This window comes from Bufo bufo, chromosome 6, assembly GCF_905171765.1.
Source record: "Bufo bufo chromosome 6, aBufBuf1.1, whole genome shotgun sequence".
Taxonomy (NCBI): Eukaryota; Metazoa; Chordata; class Amphibia; order Anura; family Bufonidae; genus Bufo; species Bufo bufo.
In genome coordinates this window covers 284,317,014-284,341,299 of record NC_053394.1, presented here as the reverse complement: position 1 = coordinate 284,341,299, position 24,286 = coordinate 284,317,014, and the positions used below count along the sequence as shown (strand labels likewise).

At 42.5% G+C, this 24,286-nt stretch overlaps 1 protein-coding gene across 5 annotated transcripts in view; it reads right to left on the bottom strand.

The window, feature by feature from the left end:
* LOC121005859 (myosin light chain kinase, smooth muscle-like) overlaps positions 1–24,286 on the bottom strand; it is a 67,299-nt gene that overhangs the window by 27,412 nt on the left and 15,601 nt on the right. For all 5 annotated transcript variants that reach the window (XM_040438650.1, XM_040438652.1, XM_040438649.1 and 2 more), the window contains exons 5-8: positions 23,037–23,168; positions 19,454–19,489; positions 18,445–18,572; positions 15,024–15,177 (exon numbers count right to left, since the gene is read on the bottom strand). In XM_040438650.1, the coding sequence (XP_040294584.1) occupies positions 15,024–15,177; positions 18,445–18,572; positions 19,454–19,489; positions 23,037–23,168 (450 nt within the window). The remainder of the gene's footprint in view (positions 1–15,023; positions 15,178–18,444; positions 18,573–19,453; positions 19,490–23,036; positions 23,169–24,286) is intronic.

Sequence of the window (24,286 nt, the reverse complement as noted above, 5' to 3'; positions counted from 1 at the left end):
TGAGCCAAAACCAGGAGTGGAGGCTACACAGAGTTAAGCTATAATGAAAATATTTGTACCTGTTCTGTATTTATTAGAGAGGAGTGAACTTCTTGAAATTTGTATCATGTCCAATATGTAGAATTTTTCAAAAAATTCAATTCGACCTGGTTGTAGCTCACAATCTCTGATGGAAATTACTGATCAAACACTGACTGTATGAAAAGTGGCCTAACTCAACGTATGTTTTAAAAGTCTTTAAAGGGAACCTGTCATGTGGATATTGGATTATAATCTAACTAATTATGTACACAATTATGAACTACTAAAAAGCACCTTAGATGTATTCACTTACTGGTGTGACAGATGGTTACCTCATAATATACACACAAAGATGCCACATGCTAATGAGCTGATTTGATGTCATTGAGTACAGCGTTTATTTAATTAACAGCTATAGCCACTCCTGCCCACCTGCTGCTGATTCATATGGAAAATAACTATCAATCAGCAGCAGGTGGGCGGGGAGAGTCAGGAGCTCATAAATATTTAGGACTTATCTTTATCAGCTGGAGCTTTTTAATACAAGATGTAAGCAGATTGACTGGGTCAATTAAAGAAAGTGAGCCAGCATTTTGCTAAGAGAATCAGTCACTTATTTATGTTGCCCTTAGCCCCCTTTCACACGGGCGAGTATTCCGCGCGGGTGCAATGCGTGAGGTGAACGCATTGCACCCGCACTGAATCCGGACCCATTCATTTCTAAGGGGCTGTGCACATGAGCGTTGATTTTCACGCATCACTTCTGCGTTGCGTGTAAATCGCAGCATGCTCTATATTGTGCGATTTCCACGCAACGCAGGCCCCATTGAAGTGAATGGGGCTGCGTGAAAATCGCAAGCATCCGCAAGCAAGTGCGGATACAGTGCGATTTTCACGCACGGTTTCTAGGAGCTGATCGGGATGGGGACCCGATTATTTTATTATTTTCCCTTATAACATGGTTATAAGGGAAAATAACAGCATTCTGAATACAGAATGCATAGTAAAATAGTGCTGGAGGGGTTAAAAAAAATTATAATTTAACTCACCTTAATCCACTTGCTCGCGCAGCCCGGCTTCTCTTCTGTCCGCTTCTTTGCCGATTGCAGGAAAAGGACCTGTGGTGACGTCACTCTGGTCATCACATGATCCATCACCATGGTAAAAGATCATGTGATGGACCATGTGATGACCGGAGTGACATCACCACAGGTTCTTTTCCTGCAATCAGCAAAGAAGAAGAAGAGAAGAGATGCCGGGCTGCGCGAGCAAGTGGATTAAGGGGAGTTAAATTATTTTTTATATTTTTTTTAATCCCTCCAGCACTATTGTACTATGCATTCTGTATTCAGAATGCTGTTATTTTCCCTTATAACCATGTTATAAGGGAAAATAATACAATCTACACAACCCCGATCCCAAGCATGCCAATTTTTCTCACGCGCGTGCAAAACGCATTACAATGTTTTGCACTCGCACGGAAAAATCACGCATTTTCCCGCAACGCACCCGCCTCTTATCTGGGCCAAAAATATGACGCCCGTGTGAAAGAGGCCTTAGTTAGGACATAAGAAAAAAGTAGTGAATAGTGATCTGGATTAATTAAGACTTAACTTTTACTTTTGATACGCTATAAAATATATCCCTCAAAATATACTAGAGGTTGAATGTAAAATACAGTTTTCCACAGTCCCACACTCAGGGGGGCTCCTTGGAAACAAAAACAGCTGTGTCTACACTTGTACAATCAGTGTCGGTCACTAAAGGGTGGCAAGAGCTGATATGCACAAGCACCTTAGGTGCACAAAGACGAGGTAGCAGTAATCAGTGTATACTGGCACCCTATGTGCACAATTCAAGCAATAATGCTGAAGACAACATGTAGCAGTGTATACATAATGCACAGCGGCATAAAGAAAGAAAAAACACACTGATTAGGTGCAAGAAGATACCGTGCAACGGAAATGCACAGCTGCACCTATATCATAAAGGTGCACGGCGGCACCATTGAAATCCAGTGTCCTACCCTACAGGTGATGGGCACTTCAGACAGCTCCGTTCCGTTGTTTCTTGGTAGGGTGGTCCGGTTCGATGGTAGGGAGTCTTCACGATATGGGGGGGGGGGGGATCACAGGAAGATGTTCCTATTTGTCCCTAGACGACCCTCAGGGCCCTACAATAGCCCTGTTAGTCTAACCACGGGGTGTCCCACTAGTTGGGCCCCCGTCCAGAACCGAACCCTGGAATTGCGTTTCCTATTTTGCCCTGAAAAGATCCCAACATGCACATTTCTGAGGCAGAAACAATCCTCTCATCAGGGAAATATGAAAAGTGGGCTAAAATATGTTTCGCTTGCCGGAGACTATGTTCACCACCAAGCATTTGCTGGGAGGAGTACTCACCAGCAGGTACAAGAACCACTGGGAAAGATGGCTCCCAAGTGGAATAGAATGCACAGGTAGGTGCAAAACAGAAAGGGAAAAGAGAAAGGGACAGATGAAAGACCCCCTCCCTTCGTTGCGGTACACAATTGGGGCCGCAGGCATTGATGTTACCTAGCTTCTCTGCAGGAGCCCACCAGTCTTTTAAAGCGTTGCATCGACCTATGCGCGCGACGCACAGTATGATGACGTCAGCGATCGTGGGATGTGAGGGCGGCGCATCCGCAAAGAGATTTGCCAGGATCCAAAGTGTAGTGTGCATTGAACGGCACTTACCTCGCCTGCACCAGTGGCCAATAGCGAAAGTAGGTCACCGCACAGGCGCGTCACCTCCAGTGCATGTTCTACAACTGAAGATACACTGCCGGTTTCGTTGGACATCACAGCCCTCATGCCGATGTCAATAGCATGAGGGAAAGTTCCACAGTATATAAAGTATAAGCATAGGGACACTGTCCACCAAATGCATACTGTGGGAACATGTTAAACATGAGGAGGACAAAAAAAATTTAAGTACGGTACATAGATTGTCCATACATACGGGCATTAATATGAAAGCACCATATGGGTGTATACTGATGGGCATCGGGATATATGTCCATACAGTGTACACCTAAGCAGACCCCGATATGGGTATGCAATAGGTGAAGAATGGTATTTGTGGTGGTTTGATGCTTTAATTTCTTAACCATGGCTATAAAGGAGACTCAAAAAGGGGATGGTGGGCACCATAAAAAGGTAGAGTCCGTTCTAATGGAATGTGGAGAAAAATTCATCATTGGGACAGGTTAGTTATAGAGCTTCCAATTATATCAAAATGATGGGCAAATCTCAACTGGCACTTTTAATGGGTGTTACAGGAAGCAACCAAAATGGAATTGTTCATTCAAACCTCTAGGAGATACTGTATCGAGTTGGAATGTCCAGCGTGCTTCCCGCTGTAATAGGAGACGGTCCCAATCGCCACCACGTATAGGTGGTGTGATTTTGTCGATGCCTATAGCCTTGATGCAGCTTGGATCCCCTCCGTGGATGTCATTCACATGCCGGGCTACTGGTGTATCGCGCTCATTCGCAATATCGCCCAGGTGCTCCCCGAGGCATCTGCGCAGCTCTCTTTAAGGCCCTTTTCACAACGGCGAGTATTCCGCGCGGATGCGATGCGCGAGTTGAACGCATTGCACCCGCACTGAATACAGACCCATTCATTTCTATGGGGCTGTTCACATGAGCAGTGATTTTCACGCATCACTTGTGCGTTGCGTGAAAATCGCAGCATGCTCTATATTCTGCGTTTTTCACGCAACGCAGGCCCCATAGAAGTGAATGGGGTTGCGTGAAAATCACAAGCATCCGCAAGCAAGTGCGGATGCGGTGCGATTTTCACGCACGGTTGCTAGGAGACGATCGGGATGGAGACCCGATCATTATTATTTTCCCTTATAACATGGTTATAAAGGAAAATAGCATTCTGAATACAGAATGCATAGTAAAATAGTGCTGGAGGGGTTAAAAAATAAAATAAAAATTTAACTCCCCTTAATCCACTTGATCGCAAAGCCGGCATCTCCTTCTGTCTTCATCTTAGCTGTGTGGAGGAACAGGACCTGTGGTGACGTCACTCCAGTCATCACATGATCTTTTACCATGGTGATGGATCATGTGATGACCGGAGTGACGTCACCACAGGTCCTGTTCCTGCAATGAATGCTCACCACAGGTCCTGTTCAGCAAATAAGGAGACAGAAGAGAAGCCGGGCTGCGCGAACAAGTGGATTAAAGGGGAGTTAATTATTATTATTATTATTTTTTTTTTTAACCCCTCCAGCACTATTTTGCTATGCATTCTGTATTCAGAATGCTATTATTTTCCCTTATAACCATGTTATAAGGGAAAATAATACAATCTACACAACCCCGATCCCAAGCCCGAACTTCTGTGAAGAAGTTCGGGTTTGGGTACCAAACATGCACGATTTTTCTCACGAGAGTGCAAAACACATTACAATGTTTTGCACTCGCGCAGAAAAATTGTGCGTGTTCCCGCAACGCACCCGCACTTTTTCCCGCAACGCCCGTCTGAAAGAGGCCTTAGTCTTGCCTATATATTCAAGTCCGCACACGCATGTGATCTTATAGATCACACCCCGTGTGCGGCAATTGATGAAATCCTTGTTAGTAAAGGACATCTGCAGATTTGAACTAAAGAAGGTTTTGCTGCTTTGTAGTATCTTGCAGGCCACACAGCCACTGCACCTATAACAGCCATTGATCTTACGGTCCAGCCATGTGGTCCCTTGAGTGGCTGGGGTGTAGTGGCTGTGGACAAGCATATCTTTGAGGCTGCTGCCTCTCCTGAAAGAGATTTGCGGATAACTGAAAATGGTCCCTTTAATTTCGGGGTCCATCAATAAAATGGGCCAATGCTTACGGAGGATGTCCCTGATCTGTCCTGATGCCTCATCAAATGTTGCGATGAGGCGGATTTTTTTTTTCGGTCTCCACCTCTTTATCCGCAAACTGATGTGGCAAAAATTTCACATCAATACAGACAAGCGACAGTGTCGGGACCTGGGGATTCCCCTTGATTTGTTAGATGATGTTAAACTACTACACGGTTTGTCTGATGTTTTGGACAAAAAAGAAGGGGGAAGGCCCTTTCACCTCCTTGAGGAACAGTAGCAAGAAAATGTCACCTGCAGGCGAAGTTTCCTGCCTGGATGTTTTCTTGCAATTGGTCTGCAGGGACCTTGCAGATATTTGACCTTCCTCTCCCAGTCGTAACTACTCAGCTGAGGAATGGAATGCAATACAGTCCCTGAAAAGAGATCCCAGTATTACTATCAAACCCTCCGACAAGGGTGGAAATACTGTGATACTAAACATGTGTCAACAACTTCTCACTGATAGGAACAACTCTATGGTACTTTCATGTAATACCACTGTAGCTTTTTTTGGGAGAACTGAGGGGGATTTTGAACAAGGCGAAAGGAGGAAAGATCATTTCGGAGGAAGAATTTGAATTCCTCTGTCCAAAGAATCTGACCATGGCGACATTTTACAGTCTCCCAAAGATCCACAAGGGGACTAGCCCTATCAAAGGGCGTCAAATAGTCTCTGGGATCAACAGCTTGTCAGAATGCAGGCATATACACTCACCTAATTATTAGGAACACCTGTTCTATTTCTCATTAATGCAATTATCTAGTCAACCAATCACATGGCAGTTGCTTCAATGCATTTAGGGGGGTGCTCCTGGTCAAGACAATCTCCTGAACTCCAAACTGAATGTCAGAATGGGAAAGAAAGGTGATTTAAGCAATTTTGAGCGTGGCATGGTTGTTGGTGCCAGACGGGCCGGTCTGAGTATTTCACAATCTGCTCAGTTACAGGGATTTTCACGCACAACCATTTCTAGGGTTTACAAAGAATGGTGTGAAAAGGGAAAAACATCCAGTATGCGGCAGTCCTGTGGGCAAAAATGCCTTGTGGATGCTAGAGGTCAGAGGAGAATGGGCCGACTGATTCAAGCTGATAGAAGAGCAATGTTGACTGAAATAACCACTCGTTACAACCGAGGTATGCAGCAAAGCATTTGTGAAGCCACAACACGCACAACCTTGAGGCGGATGGGCTACAACAGCAGAAGACCCCACCGGGTACCACTCATCTCCACTACAAATAGGAAAAAGAGGCTACAATTTGCACGAGCTCACCAAAATTGGACTGTTGAAGACTGGAAAAATGTTGCCTGGTCTGATGAGTCTCGATTTCTGTTGACACATTCAAATGGTAGAGTCCGAATTTGGCGTAAACAGAATGAGAACATTTATCCATCCTCTGATGGCTACTTCCAGCAGGATAATGCACCATGTCACAAAGCTCGAATCATTTCAAATTGGTTTCTTGAACATGACAATGAGTTCACTGTACTAAAATGGCCCCCACAGTCACCAGATCTCAACCCAATAGAGCATCTTTAGGATGTGGTGGAATTGGAGCTTCGTGCCCTGGATGTGCATCCCTCAAATCTCCATCAACTGCAAGATGCTATAGAAACATAGAATGTGTCGGCAGATAAGAACCATTTGGCCCATCTAGTCTGCCCAATATACTGAATACTATGGATAGCCCCCGGCCCTATCTTATATAAAGGATGGCCTTATGCCTATCCCATGCATGCTTAAACCCCTTCACTGTATTTGCAGCTACCACTTCTGCAGGAAGGCTATTCCATGCATCCACTACTCTCTCAGTAAAGTAATACTTCCTTCTATTACTTTTAAACCTTTGCCCCTCTAATTTAAAACTGTGTCCTCTTGTGGTAGTTTTTCTTCTTTTAAATATGCTCTCTTCCTTTACCGAGTTGATTCCCTTTATGTATTTAAAAGTTTCTATCATATCCCCTCTGTCTCTTCTTTCTTCCAAACTATACATATTAAGGTCCTTTAACCTTTCCTGGTAAGTTTTATCCTGCAATCCATGTACTAGTTTAGTAGCTCTTCTCTGAACTCTCTCTAGAGTATCTATATCCTTCTGGAGATATGGCCTCCAGTACTGCGCACAATACTCCAAGTGAGGTCTCACCAGTGTTCTGTACAGCGGCATAAGCACTTCACTCTTTCTACTGCTTATACCTCTCCCTATACATCCAAGCATTCTGCTGGCATTTCGTGCTGCTCTATTACATGGTCTTCCCACCTTTAAGTCTTCTGAAATAATTACTCCTAAATCCCTTTCCTCAGATACTGAGGTCAGGACTGTGTCAAATATTCTATATTCTGCCCTTGGGTTTTTACGCCCCAGGTGCATTATCTTGCACTTATCCACATTAAATTTCAGTTTCCAGAGTTCTGACCATTCTTCTAGTTTTCCTAAATCCTTTTCCATTTGGCGTTTCCCTCCAGGAACATCAACCCTGTTACATATCTTTGTGTCATCAGCAAAAAGACAAACCTTACCAGCGAGGCCTTTTGCAATATCACTTATGAAGATATTAAACAAAATCGGTCCCAGTACAGATCCCTGTGGAACCCCACTGGTAACATTACCTTGTTTTGAATGTTCTCCATTGACTACAACCCTCTGTTGTCTGTCACTCAGCCACTGCCTAATCCACTCAACAATATGGGAGTCCATGCTCAATGACTGCAGTTTATTGATAAGTCTTCTATGTGGGACAGTGTCAAAAGCCTTTCTAAAATCTAGATATGCGATGTCTACTGCACCTCCACCGTCTATTATTTTATTCACCCACTCAAAAAAATCTATAAGATTTGTTTGACATGATCTCCCTGAAGTAAACCCATGTTTTTCATCTTGCAATCCATGGGATTTTAGATGTTCCACAATCCTATCCTTTAATAGGGTTTCCATTAATTTGCCTACTATTGATGTCAGACTCACTGGTCTATAGTTGCTCGATTCCTCCCTACTACCTTTCTTGTGAATGGGCACGACATTTGCCAATTTCCAATCTTCCGGGACGACTCCTGTTACTAATGATTGGTTAAATAAATCTGTTAACGGTTTTGCCAGCTCACCACTAAGCTCTTAATAATTTTGGGTGTATCTCATCAGGCCCCTGTGACTTATTTGTCTTCACCTTAGACAGCAAACTTAGAACATCTTCCTCTGTAAAGATACATGCATCAAACGATTTAATAGTCATCCTTTCTAGTGGAGGTCCTCCTTTTTCTTTTGTAAAAACTGAACAGAAGTATTCATTAAGGCAGTCGGCTAGCCCTTTATTCTCTTCTACATACCTTCCGTCCTTTGTTTTTAATTTAGTTATTCCTTGTTTTAATTTCCTTTTTTCATTTATATATCTGAAGAATGTCTTATCCCCTTTTTTCATAGACTGAGCTAGTTTTTCTTCTGCCTGCGCTTTAGAAGTTCTTATAACTTGCTTGGCCTCTCGCTGCCTAATCTTGTAGATTTCCTTATCTTCATTGCTCTGGGTTTTTTTATAATTACAAAATGCTAGCTTTTTATTTTTAATGATTTGGGCCACTTCTGCTGAGTACCACATTGGTCTCCTCCTTTTTTTGCTTTTACTGACAAGTCTAATGCAATTTTCTGTTGCCTTCAATAATGCACCTTTTAAGTAGTCCCATTTCTCCTGGACTCCATGTAATCCGTTCCAGTCTGATAAGGACTCATTTATGACTAATTTCATTTTTGAAAAGTCTGTTTTTCTAAAATCTAAAACTTTTGTTTTTGTGTGGTGGGACTCTTTCACAGTTCTTATATTAAACCACACTGACTGGTGATCACTAGATCCCAAGGTTTCGCCTACAATGACATCATATACCGAATCCCCATTTGTGAATACCAAATCCAAAATGGCCTCCCTCCCTATCAATATGGGCCAACATCTCTAAAGAATGCTATCAGCACCTTGTTGAATCAACGCCACGTAGAATTAAGGCAGTTCTGAAGGCAAAAGGGGGTCCAACACCGTATTAGTATGGTGTTCCTAATAATTCTTTAGGTGAGTGTATATAGATCACATCCTTATGCCTTTTGTCGTATGCCTGCCATCTTACATTCGCAACAGTATGGACCTCTTGAGGAAAATTGATGATGTCACCATTGAGGATAGCAGTATCCTGGGCGGTAGAGACGTCGAGGCCCTATACTCCTCCATTCCCCATGAGTCAGGACTCAGGGCAGTTGAGTATCTCAACATGAGGGGAACCCAGTACAGGGCACATAACCAATTTGTGCTGAGACTATTAGGCCTCTTTGACACGGGCGTTGCGGGAAAATGTGCGGGTGCGTTGCGGGAACACCCGCGATTTTTCCACGCGAGTGCAAAACATTGTAATGCGTTTTGCACTCGCGTGAGAAAAATCGCGCATGTTTGGTACCCAAACCCGAACTTCTTCACAGAAGTTCGGGCTTGGGATCGGTGTTCTGTAGATTGTATTATTTCCCCTTATAACATGGTTATAAGAAAAAATAATAGCATTCTGAATACAGAATGCATAATAAAACAGCGTTGGAGGGGTTAAAAATAAAATAAAAATTTAACTCACCTTAGTCCACTTGATCACTTAGCTGGCATCTCCTTCTGTCTCCTTTGTTGAACAGGACCTGTGGTGAGCATTAATTACAGGAACAGGACATTTGATGATGTCACTCCGGTCATCACATGATCCATCACCATGGTAAAAGATCCATGTGATGTACCATGTGATGACCGGAGTGACGTCATCAAAAGGTCCTGTAACTGTACTTAATGCTCACCATAGGTCCTATTCAACAAAAGGAGACAGAAGGAGATGCCGGGCTACGCGATCAAGTGGACTAAGAAGAGTTAAATTATTATTATTTATTTTATTTTTTTTAACCCCTCCAGCGCTGTTTTACTATGCATTCAGAATGCTATTATTTTCCCTTATAACCATGTTATAAGGGAAAATAATAATGATCAGGTCTCCATCCCGATCGTCTCCTAGCAACCGTGCGTGAAAATCGCACCGCATCCGCACTTGCGTGAAAATCGCAAGCGTCCGCAAGCAACCCCATTCACTTCTATGGGGCCTGCGTTGCGTGAAAAACGCAGAATATACAGCATGCTGCGATTTTCACGCAACGCATAAGTGATGCGTGAAAATCACCGCTCATGTGAACAGCCCCATAGAAATGAATGGGTCGGTATTCAGTGCGGGTGCAATGTGTTCACCTCACGCATCGCATCCGCGCGGAATACTCACCCGTGTGAAAGGGGCCTTAAAGGTTCCTCCTAACGCACAACTTTTTCCTCTTTAAACACCAGGACCTACCACCAGCTCAGGGGCACGGCAATGGGATGTTCCTGTGTGCCGTCCTATGCCAATTTGCTCCTGGGCTGGTGGGAGGCAACAATGGTTTTTGGTGATACGATGTAGTCATGTACCGGGCCCATCCTTATGTGGGCGCGGTATATAGATGACATCTTTGTCATATGGAATGGCACGAAAGAGTCCTTCTTGGAGTTTGTGCTTAAACTTAACTCCAATGAAGTAGGATTACGCTTCACATCAGAAGCAAACAGGGACAATCTGCCATTTCTAGATAAAAGTATCTAGAGGCATCTCAAACAAGCTTGACACTACAATTTACAGGAAGCCTACGTCGACCAACTCTGTACTACACTGGGACAGTGGCCACCCCCTTTCTCAGAAAAGAGGTATACCAAAAAGTCAATATTTGCACTTAAGACGCAACTGCTCCAGTAAGTCAAGAGTTCGTCGTTCAAGCAAAAGGTCCTACAAAAACGGTTCCTTGCTAGAGGATATCCCAATGATGTCCTAAAACCAGCATACCGGACCACACCATCAGCAAAATGGTCCGATCTCCTGGTGCCCAAGGTCAAAGAGGAGACCGAAAAAAAGATCTGCCTCATCGCAACATTTGATGAGGCATCAGGACAGATCAGGGACATCCTCCGTAAGCATTGGCCCGTTTTATTGAAGGACCCCGAAATTAAAGATACCATTTTCAGTTATCCGCAGATCTCTTTTAGGAGAGGCAGCAGCCTCAAAGATATGCTTGTCCACAGCCACTACACCCCAGCCACTCAAGGGACCACATGGCTGGACCGTAAGATCAATGGCTGTTATAGGTGCAGTGGCTGTGTGGCCTGCAAGATACTACAAAGCAGCAAAACCTTCTTTAGTTCAAATCTGCAGAAGTCCTTCACTAACAAGGATTTCATCAATTGCCGCACACGGGGTGCGATCTATAAGATCACATGCGTGTGCGGACTTGAATATATAGGCAAGACTAAAAGAGCTGCGCAGATGCCTCGGGGAGCACCTGGGCGATATCACGAATGAGCGCGATACACCAGTAGCCCGGCATGTGAATGACATCCACGGAGGGGATCCAAGCTGCATCAAGGCTATAGGCATCGACAAAATCCCACCACCTATACGTGGTGGCGATTGGGACCGTCTCCTATTACAGCGGGAAGCACGCTGGACATTCCAACTCGATACAGTATCCCCTAGAGGTTTGAATGAACAACTCAATTTTGGTTGCTTCCTGTAACACCCATTAAAAGTGCCCGTTGAGATTTGCCCATCCTTTGATATAATTGGAAGCTCTATAACTAACCTATCCCAATGATGAATTTTTCTCCACATTCCGTTAGAACGGACTCTACCTTTTATGGTGCCCACCATCCCCTTTTTGAGTCTCCTTTATAGCCATGGTTAAGAAATGAAAGCATCAAACCACCACAAATACCATTCTTCACCTATTACATACCCATATCGGGGTCTGCTTAGGTGTACACTGTATGGACATATATCCCGATACCTATCAGTATACACCCATATGGTGCTTTCATATTAATGCCCCTATGTATGGACAATCTATGTACTTATATTTTTTGTCCTCCTCATGTTTAACATGTTCCCACAGTATGCATTTGGTGGACAGTGTCCCTATGCTTATACTTTATATACTGTGGAACTTTCCCTCATGCTATTGACATCGGCATGAGGGCTGTGATGTCCGGCGAAACCGGCAGTGTATCTTCAAGTTGTAGCACATGCACTGTAGGTGACGCGCCTGTGCGGTGACCTACTTTCGCTATTGGCCACTGGTTTAGGCGCAGTAAGCGCTGTTCAATGCACGCTACACTTTGGGTCCTGGCAAATCTCTTTATGCATGCGCCATCCTCACATCCCGCGATCGCTGACGTCATCATACTGCGCGTCGCGCGCATAGGTCGATGCGACCCTTTAAAAGACTGGCGGGCTCCTGCAGAGAAGCTAGGTAACATCAATGCCTGCGGCCCCAATTGTGTACCGCAACGAAGGGAGGGGGGTCTTTCATCTGTCCCTTTCCTTTTTCCCTTTCTGTTTTGCACCTACCTGTGCATTCTATTCCACTTGGGAGCCATCTTTCCCAGTGGTTCTTGTACCTGCTGGTGAGTACTCCTCCCAGCAAATGCTTGGTGGTGAACATAGTCTCCGGCAAGCGAAACATATTTTAGCCCACTTTTCATATTCCCCTGATGAGAGGATTGTTTCTGCCTCAGAAACGTGCATGTTGGGATCTTTTCAGGGCAAAATAGGAAACTCAATTCCAGGGTTAGGTTCCGGACGGGGGCCCAACTAGTGGGACACCCCGTGGTTAGACTAACAGGGCTATTGTAGGGCCCTGAGGGTCGTCTAGGGACAAATAGGAACATCTTCCTGTGATCCCCCCCCATATCGTGAAGACTCCCTACCATCGAACCGGACCACCCTACCAAGAAACAACGGAACGGAGCTGTCTGAAGTGCCCATCACCTGTAGGGTAGGACACTGGGTTTCAATGGTGCCTCCGTGCACCTTTATGATATAGGTGCAGCTGTGCATTTCCGTTGCACGGTATCTTCTTGCACCTAATCAGTGTGTTTTTTTGTTTTTTCTTTCTTTATGCCGCTGTGCATTATGTATACACTGCTACATGTTGTCTTCAGCATTATTGCTTGAATTGTGCACATAGGGTGCCAGTATACACTGATTACTGCTACCTCGTCTTTGTGCACCTAAGGTGCTTGTGCATATCAGCTCTTGCCACCCTTTAGTGACCGACACGGATTGTACAAGTGTAGACACAGCTGTTTTTGTTTCCAAGGAGCCCCCCTGAGTGTGGGACTGTGGAAAACTGTATTTTACATTCAACCTCTAGTATATTTTGAGGGATATATTTTATAGCGTATCAAAAGTAAAAGTTAAGTCTTAATTAATCCAGATCACTATTCACTACTTTTTTCTTAGGATTCATGCGTGTGATCATTTATGAACTTCATTTCTCTGATTTATGCCTCAGTTAGGACACCATAAAACTGGTGACAGGTTCCCTTTAAGACGCATGTAGTTCTTGTTCACTTACCCCTACTTGACATATTATGACCTACGCAAACAATAACCTAAATGCATTTTTTAGAGCTGGGGGTATCACGAAACTTCTATAAAAATAGTAGTTTACAGGAACTTATGATAACTGTCGTTTCTCAGTTGCCTAGCAATATAGACACTACATAGATAGTTTTGTGCAATCGTAATTTTATGTAAAGTCCGTTAAATAAAATGTCAGGTAACAGACAAGAATGTGAAGGAATATGTGGAGGTAGTGATCTATTATCAGTCCTGGGGTGGAGACCTCAAAGCAAAGGATGGTGGCGAGATAGTCGAAGGCAGATTCAATGCAGTCATTTAGAAGTGCATTACAATTCCTTTGAACTGGATCAACCATCCCCACAATAAATCATGCCTCCCCACAGTCCTTCAGACAGGAATACCGGCACATAGTGTTCGAGGTTTACCTGATGTTTTGCTAGATCTCACACACTCGAGATGGGAGATACCTCGCTGCTAGATCACACAAATTAGCTATTTTTCAGAGCAAGGCTGTGTTTACTTGTTTTGTATGGCATGTATTATTTTTGTTACACATATAAATGTAATACAAATGCATATACTTTAAGGCTTGTATTAGACCAGCAGATAGAGCAAAGAGTTTTCAACTCGTTAGTGACAAAAAAAATGTGCTCATTACATAAAGCAACATTCGTACTTTTGCTCGTTAACTATTCACTACAAAGTAGTCACTGTATATTACATGTAAAGATGCTTGCTCATGAAGGTGGGCTCCAGGCGGAATTCCTCTATGTGATCTGTAAGCAAGTAGATGCCTCATCATATGAGCAGATTTGTGACCGAGGTACCATATTACATCTTGAGAGGCTTGGTCAATTTTGTTCGCATTAACGACATTCGGTACGATATTCGCTCAGTCTACTATAGGCTTAACTGTATGGGTGAATCCTTCAGCAGTTTACTTCAACTGTGCTAAAGAAAGGTCTAGTATCCACTGCAAATCTGCGTAGATTGGGTTCACAATTTTCTTTTATGTGGTATATGCATTTATTTCATTTTACATAAACATGGTATTAATAGGCCACATCCACAGTCACCACTAGATTGGGGCTGTGTCCCCCTCTTCATAGAGGAGGAGTGAGAATATTCTAGCAGCAGCGTATTCCCATGAGAACAAAGGATCACACATGTAACCACTTCTCCAGACATCCATCTTTGGGGGAAGAGTCCAGACACCCCCATATGCATTAGATAGTCAACATTCATCTAATGTGCAAAAGGAGCCCTTTGTATTTTGTGGAGCTCACTGACAAATCCAATGTGTACAACCAGCTTTACTTCGGAACATAAATTCCTTTGCTCCTGTACAATGGGTAATGAATGCTGATGTGGCTGCGGAGAGGTTTTTACAACATACATAAGTTCTTTACTAGGTTCTACATTCGAGAGAAAAAAAAAAAATCACATAAACCTAGAGTGCATCCTATCTCAGTATATACTGTGTAATACAATGCACTTATGCCTGTAAACAGACCAAAGGCAACAACTGGGTTATCTCCATTTGGCAAGATATTGATGGCCACATGTACATCAGTGCATGCCAAGCAGCAAGATTTTCCACAAAAGTTTCCACAGACAAAACCATCTTTTCATTGATGCAGTACTGTATTAAGATGGTGCCTCACAGTATACTCACCCACAATGGCGAGGCTAATTTGATGCTGTACGCTCCCGGTCTGGTCTTGCACGCACAGGTTGTAGCTACCGCCGTCTTCCTCGCACAATTGTCGAATCAGCAGGCAGCTCTCAGTCTCCGATGTCCGGACAGAAATTCGAGGGCCATCAACAACCTCATAAATGTGAAGTGCAGGATTAGAAGAGTACATGACAAGGAGGCTGTTTAGACTTATCTATGAGCTTCCCTAATCTAGCTATACCCAATGTCCTGTGTGTATGTGCGAGAGGAAGGCAGATTAAAAACTTCACACCCCAGTGTCATTTCCCTTGTAGTGCTCTTCACACTTATTTAAAGTGAATGTCATTTGTATTTATGATATTCCTATATTATATGAAATGCCTACTCAGATCCATTTTAATAGACAGTCACGTGAGGCATGCATCTGAAGAAAGGGCATGCCCGAAGCACATTATACGGACTTGTAATCACCTTACACTTTTGTATGGTCACTGTTGCTATACAACTTTTTATGTTATAGATTTTGTATTTATTTGTTTATATTTTATAATAAGAATACATTTATACAAGAGGAAGCGCTGGTTACAAGTCACCTTTTTACTACTTCGTTGCCAATCCCAGTGTGACTGACCACCCAGATGTGACGGACATAACCTAGCTAGCAAGCCTCTTCATCCATGCTGGAACCAGCATACAAGCCTATATAGTTGTTGTGACTGATCACAATTCTCCAAGGTGAGCATAATTGCAATTTGAACCTGTCTTGTGTAGATCGAGTTCCATCCTATGGACTTGCGTGCCACATCTTTTTTCTTTTAGTCTCAAAATATAGGTGAGGCATGAAGTTCATATTATTGTCCAAAAGAAAAATCTACAATTTGGAAACAGAATTGTGGAGATCCTTTTTGGAAAACCAAGGGCATGACTTGAAAGGGTTGTAAGAGATTAATAACAAAGTATTCTCCCCCCCTCCCAGCATACCATGACATTCTTGTCTATGGGGTATATACAGTTCTGGGATACCAGACATTACAAATTGACAAGAATCGTGCTATTTATGGGAATACTAGACCTTAATCTTATGCTACCCCTTCAAAGTTCCTAAGACCCAGTAAAAAAGTCATAAGTGGGACGACTATCAATTTGCCAATACCATTTGCCACTGTAGAACTGTACACTATGATATTTTTGTGTAGTAATATCGTTTTATATAAATTATTAATCCTGAAATTACAGGGGTCTTACCAGGGGCGAACTGGCCATAGACCCTACAGGGAAATTTCCCGGTAGGCCGATGCCCAAAGCAAAAGCCCTCCTCACAGCCGCCCACTGGTACATAACAATCTGATGCTCTCAGCATTAATTAATGCTAGGAGCATCTGATACATATGCACCTGGCTGGCAGAAGAAAGTGCCCTCCAGCATTCAAATGTTGTCCTCAGTATCAGGCATGGGATTCAGACAGTTCCCTCCAGTTCTCCAGATCCAGTTGTTAAACTTACAACTGGATCGGAGAACCGTGTTACTGGCCAAGTCCCCATCCGGTGCTCTGGCGGTGGCAGGGCAGCTGGAGATGTTGGCTTCCATTGCTTCGCGGACCGCTGATAGTTTAGCTCCTTAGTTGGGTGGTATGTGTGTGTAGTGTATTTATTTATGTGTACCATGTATATGTTGTATTTATATCAAATAGGAAACATCTTATATGTATGTGTGTTGCATATCTATGGCGTATGTATATATATATATATATATATACACAGTACAGACCAAAAGTTTGGACACACTTTCTCATTCAAAGAGTTTTCTTTATTTTCATGACTATGAAGGCATCAAAACTATGAATTAACACATGTGGAATTATATACATAACAAACAAGTGTGAAACAACTGAAAATATGTCATATTCTAGGTTCTTCAAAGTAGCCACCTTTTGCTTTGATTACTGCTTTGCACACTCTTGGCATTCTCTTGGTGAGCTTCAAAAGGTAGTCCCCCGAAATGGTCTTCCAACAGTCTTGAAGGAGTTCCCAGAGATGCTTAGCACTTGTTGGCCCTTTTGCCTTGACTCTGCAGTCCAGCTCACCCCAAACCATCGCGATTGGGTTCAGGTCCGGTGACTGTGGAGGCCAGGTCATCTGGTGCAGCACCCAATCAATCACTCTCCTTCATGGTCAAATAGCCCTTACTTTCAAAGTTTTCCCAATTTTTCGGCTGACTGACCTTCATTTCTTAAAGTAATGATGGCCACTCGTTTTTTCTTTACTTAGCTGCTTTTTACTTGCCATAATACAAATTCTAACAGTCTATTCAGTAGGACTATCAGCTGTGTATCCACCTGACTTCTCCTCAATGCAACTGATGGTCCCAACCCCATTTATAAGGCAAGAAATCCCACTTATTAAACCTGACAGGGCACACCTGTGAAGTGAAAACCATTTCAGGGGACTACCTCTTGAAGCTCATCAAGAGAATGCCAAGAGTGTGCAAAGCAGTAATCAAAGCAAAAGGTGGCTACTTTGAAGAACCTAGAATATGACATATTTTCAGTTGTTTCACACTTGTTTGTTATGTATATAATTCCACATGTGTTAATTCATAGTTTTGATGCCTTCAGTGTGAATCTACAATTTTCATAGTCCTGAAAATAAAGAAAACTCTTTGAATAAGAAGGGGTGTCCAAACTTTTGGTCTGTACTGTACGTTGTGACGCCGCATGTCCAACCGTTGAGTAGGGAACCTGTTAAAAATTTTAATCCCACCCCTGCTCAGGACAGCGATAGAGTTGAATGCTGCGGTGGGGGCAGCAGTATTTTGTGCTGCATTACTGTATTGCTGGCCTCACTTAGTTTTTTTTTTCCCCACAGCCACTTTAAGTTCCCAGTCTGCCCCTGGCTCTTACACCTACATCCCAGCAAAATATTGTCCATGGTCTGGAATAATCCTAATCTTATTGAGGCATTTGAGGAGCTTCTAGAAAACAGAAGCTTTCCAACATCGGAGAAGGCAGCCTGGGCACAGCAACTCTCAAACGTCGCCCTATTGCTGTACAGAGGTAGAACTGAAATGGTCCATGTACTGTATATATTAAAAGGCAGACCCTTGTTTTGATCTCAGCCTCTGTACACCACTTCTATCGTGTATAATACCCATCTTATAGGTCTACACAGTTTAACAATGCCCTCTTACAGCGGAACCTTTAGGCAAGGATGCAACCCATCCTCTGCCGTCACTGACGAGACCTACACTACTATGTCGGAGCTGCTGGAGGAGTTTACTGACATAGGGATACAGTCACTTTCAGTTTCCAGATTAACAACAATGGAGTTTCAATTGGACTCAAGAAGTTTAAGTACAGCAAGACATTTCATATTACAATGGCCTCTCACACAAAGCTGTAAATCACACATTTAACTTTCTGTACCGGTTTCTTGTTCCGCACCCATGAAGCTGCGAGTGGGGGTGTTCCCTGGATTGAACAGCGCAATTCTGCCTTCTCCCCTTTCTTCACCTCTACATGGGAGACTCCATTGAGGATCCTTAGGCTATCCCCTGTAAAGATATAGGCATTATAGTTTACTTTTCATATTGATGTTTTTGATCTCTTCCTAGTTATGCATAGTGATAGGAATGGAAGGTCACCCTGGATATCCCTCCTGGATTGGCCACCACAAGGCAGAGAATGAATAGAGAGGAGTTCACATGTGTGTCTTTCTCTGCATTCACTTCTATGGACGATACCCTACCAAATGTGCTTAATTGTTTGCACAACTCCAAAAGAAGTGGATGGAGAGAGCTGTGTACACATCACTGCTCTATTCATTCTGGAAGAAAGTCAAGGACCCTTGTTCTGGAGATAAGTGTGTGTCCAAGAGGGTCAGGAGATCCCAATTATCAAAATAAGTAGGATGCCCATCTATCAGACATCTCCTATGGACATGCCTTAAATACAGTATCTAAGATGGGACTACTCAAAAAAAAAACAAAAAAAAAAAAACACACAATTACAACTGGGAGAATACCAGAGGGCTGTGGCATCATACAAAAGTTCACACAAACAATTTTAATCCTACTATTTTGATATTCATTAATGTGTTCGTGGAAGGGTGGTCCCATCAAGACAGGGTCTACTAGGGCATATGAACTCTTCTCTATGAGCCACAGTGGATGGGGCTGTTATTATATTACATATTTGGCCATCCATTTAAATAGCTACCAAGTAAGACTACCAGGTATTTTTCCCAGGCAAAATGTCTACCAGTGTAAAACAGCCCCTTTAACAATGTAGAATCTGAATATTTTGATAATTGGGGAAAGATAATCTGAGATTAACTGCATTTACACTTGAATTTTTGGATTTTGTGCAGATCTAAATTAAAGTAATCATTATCATAATGGTAAATCCATAAGGAGATGACAAGATGGGAACTTACCAGATGTGTGAGGTTTTCTCTTTGGAGAAATTTGTTCTAGAACACAAAAATCATAAATTAAAACAAAACTTTAAAAACTTACTTAACAGAAGAAAACTATAAATCAAACAAAAGTAATCAGATACATTCTCAATGTAGTATGAGCTTAAATCATTCAGCCTATCAACCCTATAGCACCTGTTACAAACATCCATTCAAAATAATATGTCCATCTTCACTATTATGGGTGGGTTTAGCACATGTGGGCCTCCTTAAAAAACAAAACCCCCAAAAAAAAACACAACCCGGTTCACATCAGCGTAATGAAATCCAACAGAGGAACAGCTTGTAGAGTTCATCGTATCCAGCATAGCCAGATAATGCCCAGAACTGCCACATCCCCATTGACTACCATTGGATCTTTCCGGTATAACACCAACTTTTGGCCGGACAAAAAGTTGTGCATGTAGGACTTTTTTGTCCGGCCGATCTCTGGCATTTATCCTGTGAACTCCGGCAGGCAGATTTCATAAGGCTTATGTTAATGGAGCCTTAGCTGCCCATTTCAGCCAATTATAGCTCAACTTTCATTTGTTAAATAGCTCTGAAAAAGTGAAAGCAGTGTTAGGGCCAGTTCAAAGTTTTTGTTGCCCATTTTGGAGCATTTCTGCCTCAAAATCAGCTCCAAAAAAAACTGCCTCCCATTCCTTTCAATGGGAAGCAGCATTTTTTATTTTTAAACAGATCTTCAAAAACCTCAAGCTGAAAATTCACCTTACCAAAGTAAAAAAAAAAAAATACACACATCAAAAAACACATGAAAGCGTGTTTTTCAAAATTAGTCATGGCCCTTACGGTTCAGCAGTTTTGATGAAGCCAATGGTTCCTATACATAACTTTAGTTTCCTCAGTTCTCTCTCACATCAGATGGGAAAAGCAACATCTCCCCCCCCCCCCCCCCCCAAAAAAAACACCATTTGCTTCAACTGTACGATCAACAAATATTGTAAAAGGGGCGAACATGTTAATATTAGTCCTTGGACTGCAACTGATTATTTGGTTGGGCCATTACATAAGGATATTTACTATGTACTTGGTCCGTAGACTAAGTGTATGGGTTACTAATATTATACAAAAATTACTCCTCCCATAGAGTGGGGTAGCCAAACAGACTCATAACTACTACTCCCAGTATGTCCTGACAGCTGCAGGGGCCAGTACTCTGAACAGTAAAAAAAAAAAAAATTTTTACTAGTGTTTGTATTAACAGAAAACAAAAATTCCCGTCACTAGAAACAAGGGCCAAAAAGTTCAAAGTTCAAAGTCCTAAATAAACAAACAAGAATGGGCTCCTAGGAATAAAATAGTGTAATGGTTGGCAAAACTAAATTGCCTGTCAGACAGAGGCAGATCTGGGAAACCTGTGATGTCTCAGATTGGGCAGCATGCCACCATCTAATCCAGTCATCAGGAGGACAAAGTACATGATCTAAGGATACATATACAACGTTCATGATGAGAAAGGCAAAGCACAAGTTTGGCTGCAGTGCAATCCGACATGTTGGCTTGCTTCAGCTGACTATAGACTGGAAAACACCTTTATCCCTGGGATGAAATCTGAGCAGTAGTGGTGGATATGTTGGTGGTATTAGCACTCACACTTCTCGGTGACAATCTACAGAGCAAAGCCCAGAACTCTTGCTCATGTAGAAAACTACCTTTACTACATCTGCTGATTCTTTAAGCTCCTCTGTCTTTTGTCCATAGTACTATTAGTTATAACTTGCACACAATGCCTGCAGCAGTCAAGTGTTGCAGGCTGCTGGCTTCTTACCCTTGCTTGTTTAGTATAGAGTATGTTTTGTCTACTCCTGTAAACAGATACCGTACAGAAAACCAAATGTTCTCTATGAACATGCTGGAGTAGAAAGCATTGCTTACTATGAGTCCTGAGATAAATATGCCCCAAAAGGCCATCACCAAGTCACTTCCTCATGCCTGCCAATTTCATGCAAAGAACCTGTTGAAGTTCTCATCTGAAAACTTTTAATACATTATGAAAGGGATTATATACATGTGTGGTGGTATCAGCCAAAAGAATAGTTGGTTGACCATCTCAGTCTTCTGGTGTGTCCCAGCCCAGTGTTGACAGATTCTAGTAGCAACCAGCAAAACTGTAAATGCAGCTCTTGGCTGTAACTCAACATCAGTAGAAAAAGAAGTAAAATAACTTGCCAAAATGTAAAATGTTGTGTAGGGGGTGAACGACTGCTATAGGTTCACCCAAGGTAGAAGTCAGTATGAGATCCATTGTAATAAGAAATGTATAATTATCTGAGGCCACATTTCACAGTCTGTATGTTGTGTCCCAGGAAATTTCTCAGTATTAGGTTTACATGGGACTATGGATATATTGTATTACTGCATGAGAAGCGTTAATTGTTTTTCACTAGGGTGCCACACCATGAAATAATATAATTACCTCCCATAAAAATAAATAAATATTCTGTAATTAAATGAAAACACATCAATCATGCAACACACATGAGCGATTGACAGCCCTGGGGGTAGAAATGTTTGTTATTAGTAAGACTGACTGCAGATATAAAAGTGTAGGACAAGTGTATGAAAACCTGGGAGAGAACGTTTAAGCAGTATCTACAGCAGGTGTCCCCACACCTATGGTTCTCCTGAAACTACTACTCCAAGTATTCTATAACTGCTGCATGTTGGGCGCTATAGTTTTGCAAAAGTTGGAGAGTCGCAAGTTGGAGATCAAAGGCTATTTTTTTCAGCCATACATTAATGTTACTAGCCTTCCCCATCTAATGATGATCTTTTCCATTACTAGGCTATATAGAAACTCATTCAATGTATTTCTATGAAGAGCTGAAGATCCTCCATCGCTAATAATCCCATAGGGTCAGTTTTAACAAGAAGCATTCATTACAATCCCTTTTTATGTATAGAGTATTAGGACATTATTAAATAATTTATAGGGCATTATGAAGTTTCTAGACTAACGCCATCTGGGGCAACATGCAAGGTTAGAGGACCCCTCATTAAGAAAGATAGGATTGGCAGATGCTAGTTCTGGAGACCTGATACCTGTACCCACTAGAAAGTTATAGCACGTTCAGTAGATAAGCGATAAAATGTCTATGATGGGAACATTTGCAAGACACAGAGTAGACACTGTCAGAGTAGAACTGACTGGGTCCCACAACAAATTTTTAAACAGGCCCCAATACCAGTGCTAGGACTAGGAGTACCATACTCACCGCTCCCCCCCCCCCCCTGGGCCCTGCAAATAAATCTATTGTTCTCTTCCTGGGCCCCTTCTTGAGTTCGGGCCCCGTAGCAACCGCTTCCATGGTAGCTACGTCCCTGGGTACTGTAAGTAAGTGAGGGGTTTACTGGTACAGTATAGGTAGGGTCTGTGAATCTAGTTCATTTTCCCACCTCAAACCACTGGATGCAATAGGGATTCCTCTGCCTTGAAATTTTTTCCAGTTATCTCTGTCACTCTGTACGACAAATAAACAGTAAACCCTTACCTTACTTATAGTAAACTCCACACAGCTTCATCATTTGTTATTCATACCTTTAGATGGACTATCAACAGCCTCAGAGCTGAAGGAAGCAAACCGAGAAGTGCTGAGGATGCTCTTCTTGTGAGGGGATTCAATTGCTGTAGTAGATGCTCTCTTTCCTTCTCGCTCTCTGTTCTCCCAAACTAAGAGTAGAAATAGGAAAGTCACTTTCCACTAGATTCGGAACAAGGGGTAAACGAAAATCAGCCAGTCTAAATCCATCTTTAGCTAAAGGCGCAACTTCACTGTTTTCATAACCCAACAGCTATTGCCTGCAATAGTATGATTACCATATGATAAACATGTAAAGAATCTATCTTTTGGTTTGTATTACTTTTTTTGAAAGTGTTATGGGAAATTGGCTTTTTTCCCCTCTCCCCATTCTTGAAAAAGACTGAGTACAAAAGGATCAGGCAGTTGAAATCCAATATACAAATCCTTATGTCCCCTGACATCAGCACCTGGGCGAAGAGTCAAGAGGTCCCATATACATGATTAGATGGTCATTCGATCGACTGAAATAAACAGGTTTGGCCAACATAGATTTAATATGTATGCCCAGCTTTAGGGGGTTTGGTGTGTGGTCTGCATTCATTTTGAACTGTGCTGAAGGTTGTCAGATTGTCATATTTGTGATTTAAATGTGTTAGGTTGGAGGATGTACTATATAAAAGGACAGGGCATAAGGTAAAAAATAAAAAATAAAATATGGATGGTATGCTACACATGCCCTTTTGTTCACTTTTTTTTAAAATCTCCCTAAAGTCTGTTTTCAAAAGTTGGCAACTATGTGCAATGGTCCGGGTGGGAGACAAGAGGACGGGAGTGGTAGTAGTCCGCAGGTGGCAGTGAGGACAGGAATGGTAGCAGAGGCCAGATGGTGCTAGTAGTCCTCATGGCAGCTGTGGTCCTTCCTTGGCCAAGTACAGTGAAGGGAGGGATGCACTTTTTCTTCCCCTTGGGACACACCCTGGTGAGTGGTCTCCTGTCTGGTATAAGGTGGGTTGCAATGCAATTGCTGAAGTAGGCACAGTCTTTACAGGTTGCATAGACAGTTGTCCTTCAGTTGTACATAAGGAGGGATAGGCAGTAAGGTGTTTTTTTCCCCCAAGTCCCTTTCCAGAGTTAAACTGTTCAAACATACCAATTCATAGGTAATAATAGCACTCTCACAAAAATTTGTATTCTCAAATGATGTAATATGTAGTGAAAGTAATCTTCTTACCGGTGACTGTATTTGTGAGTTATAATCTCCCTTTTG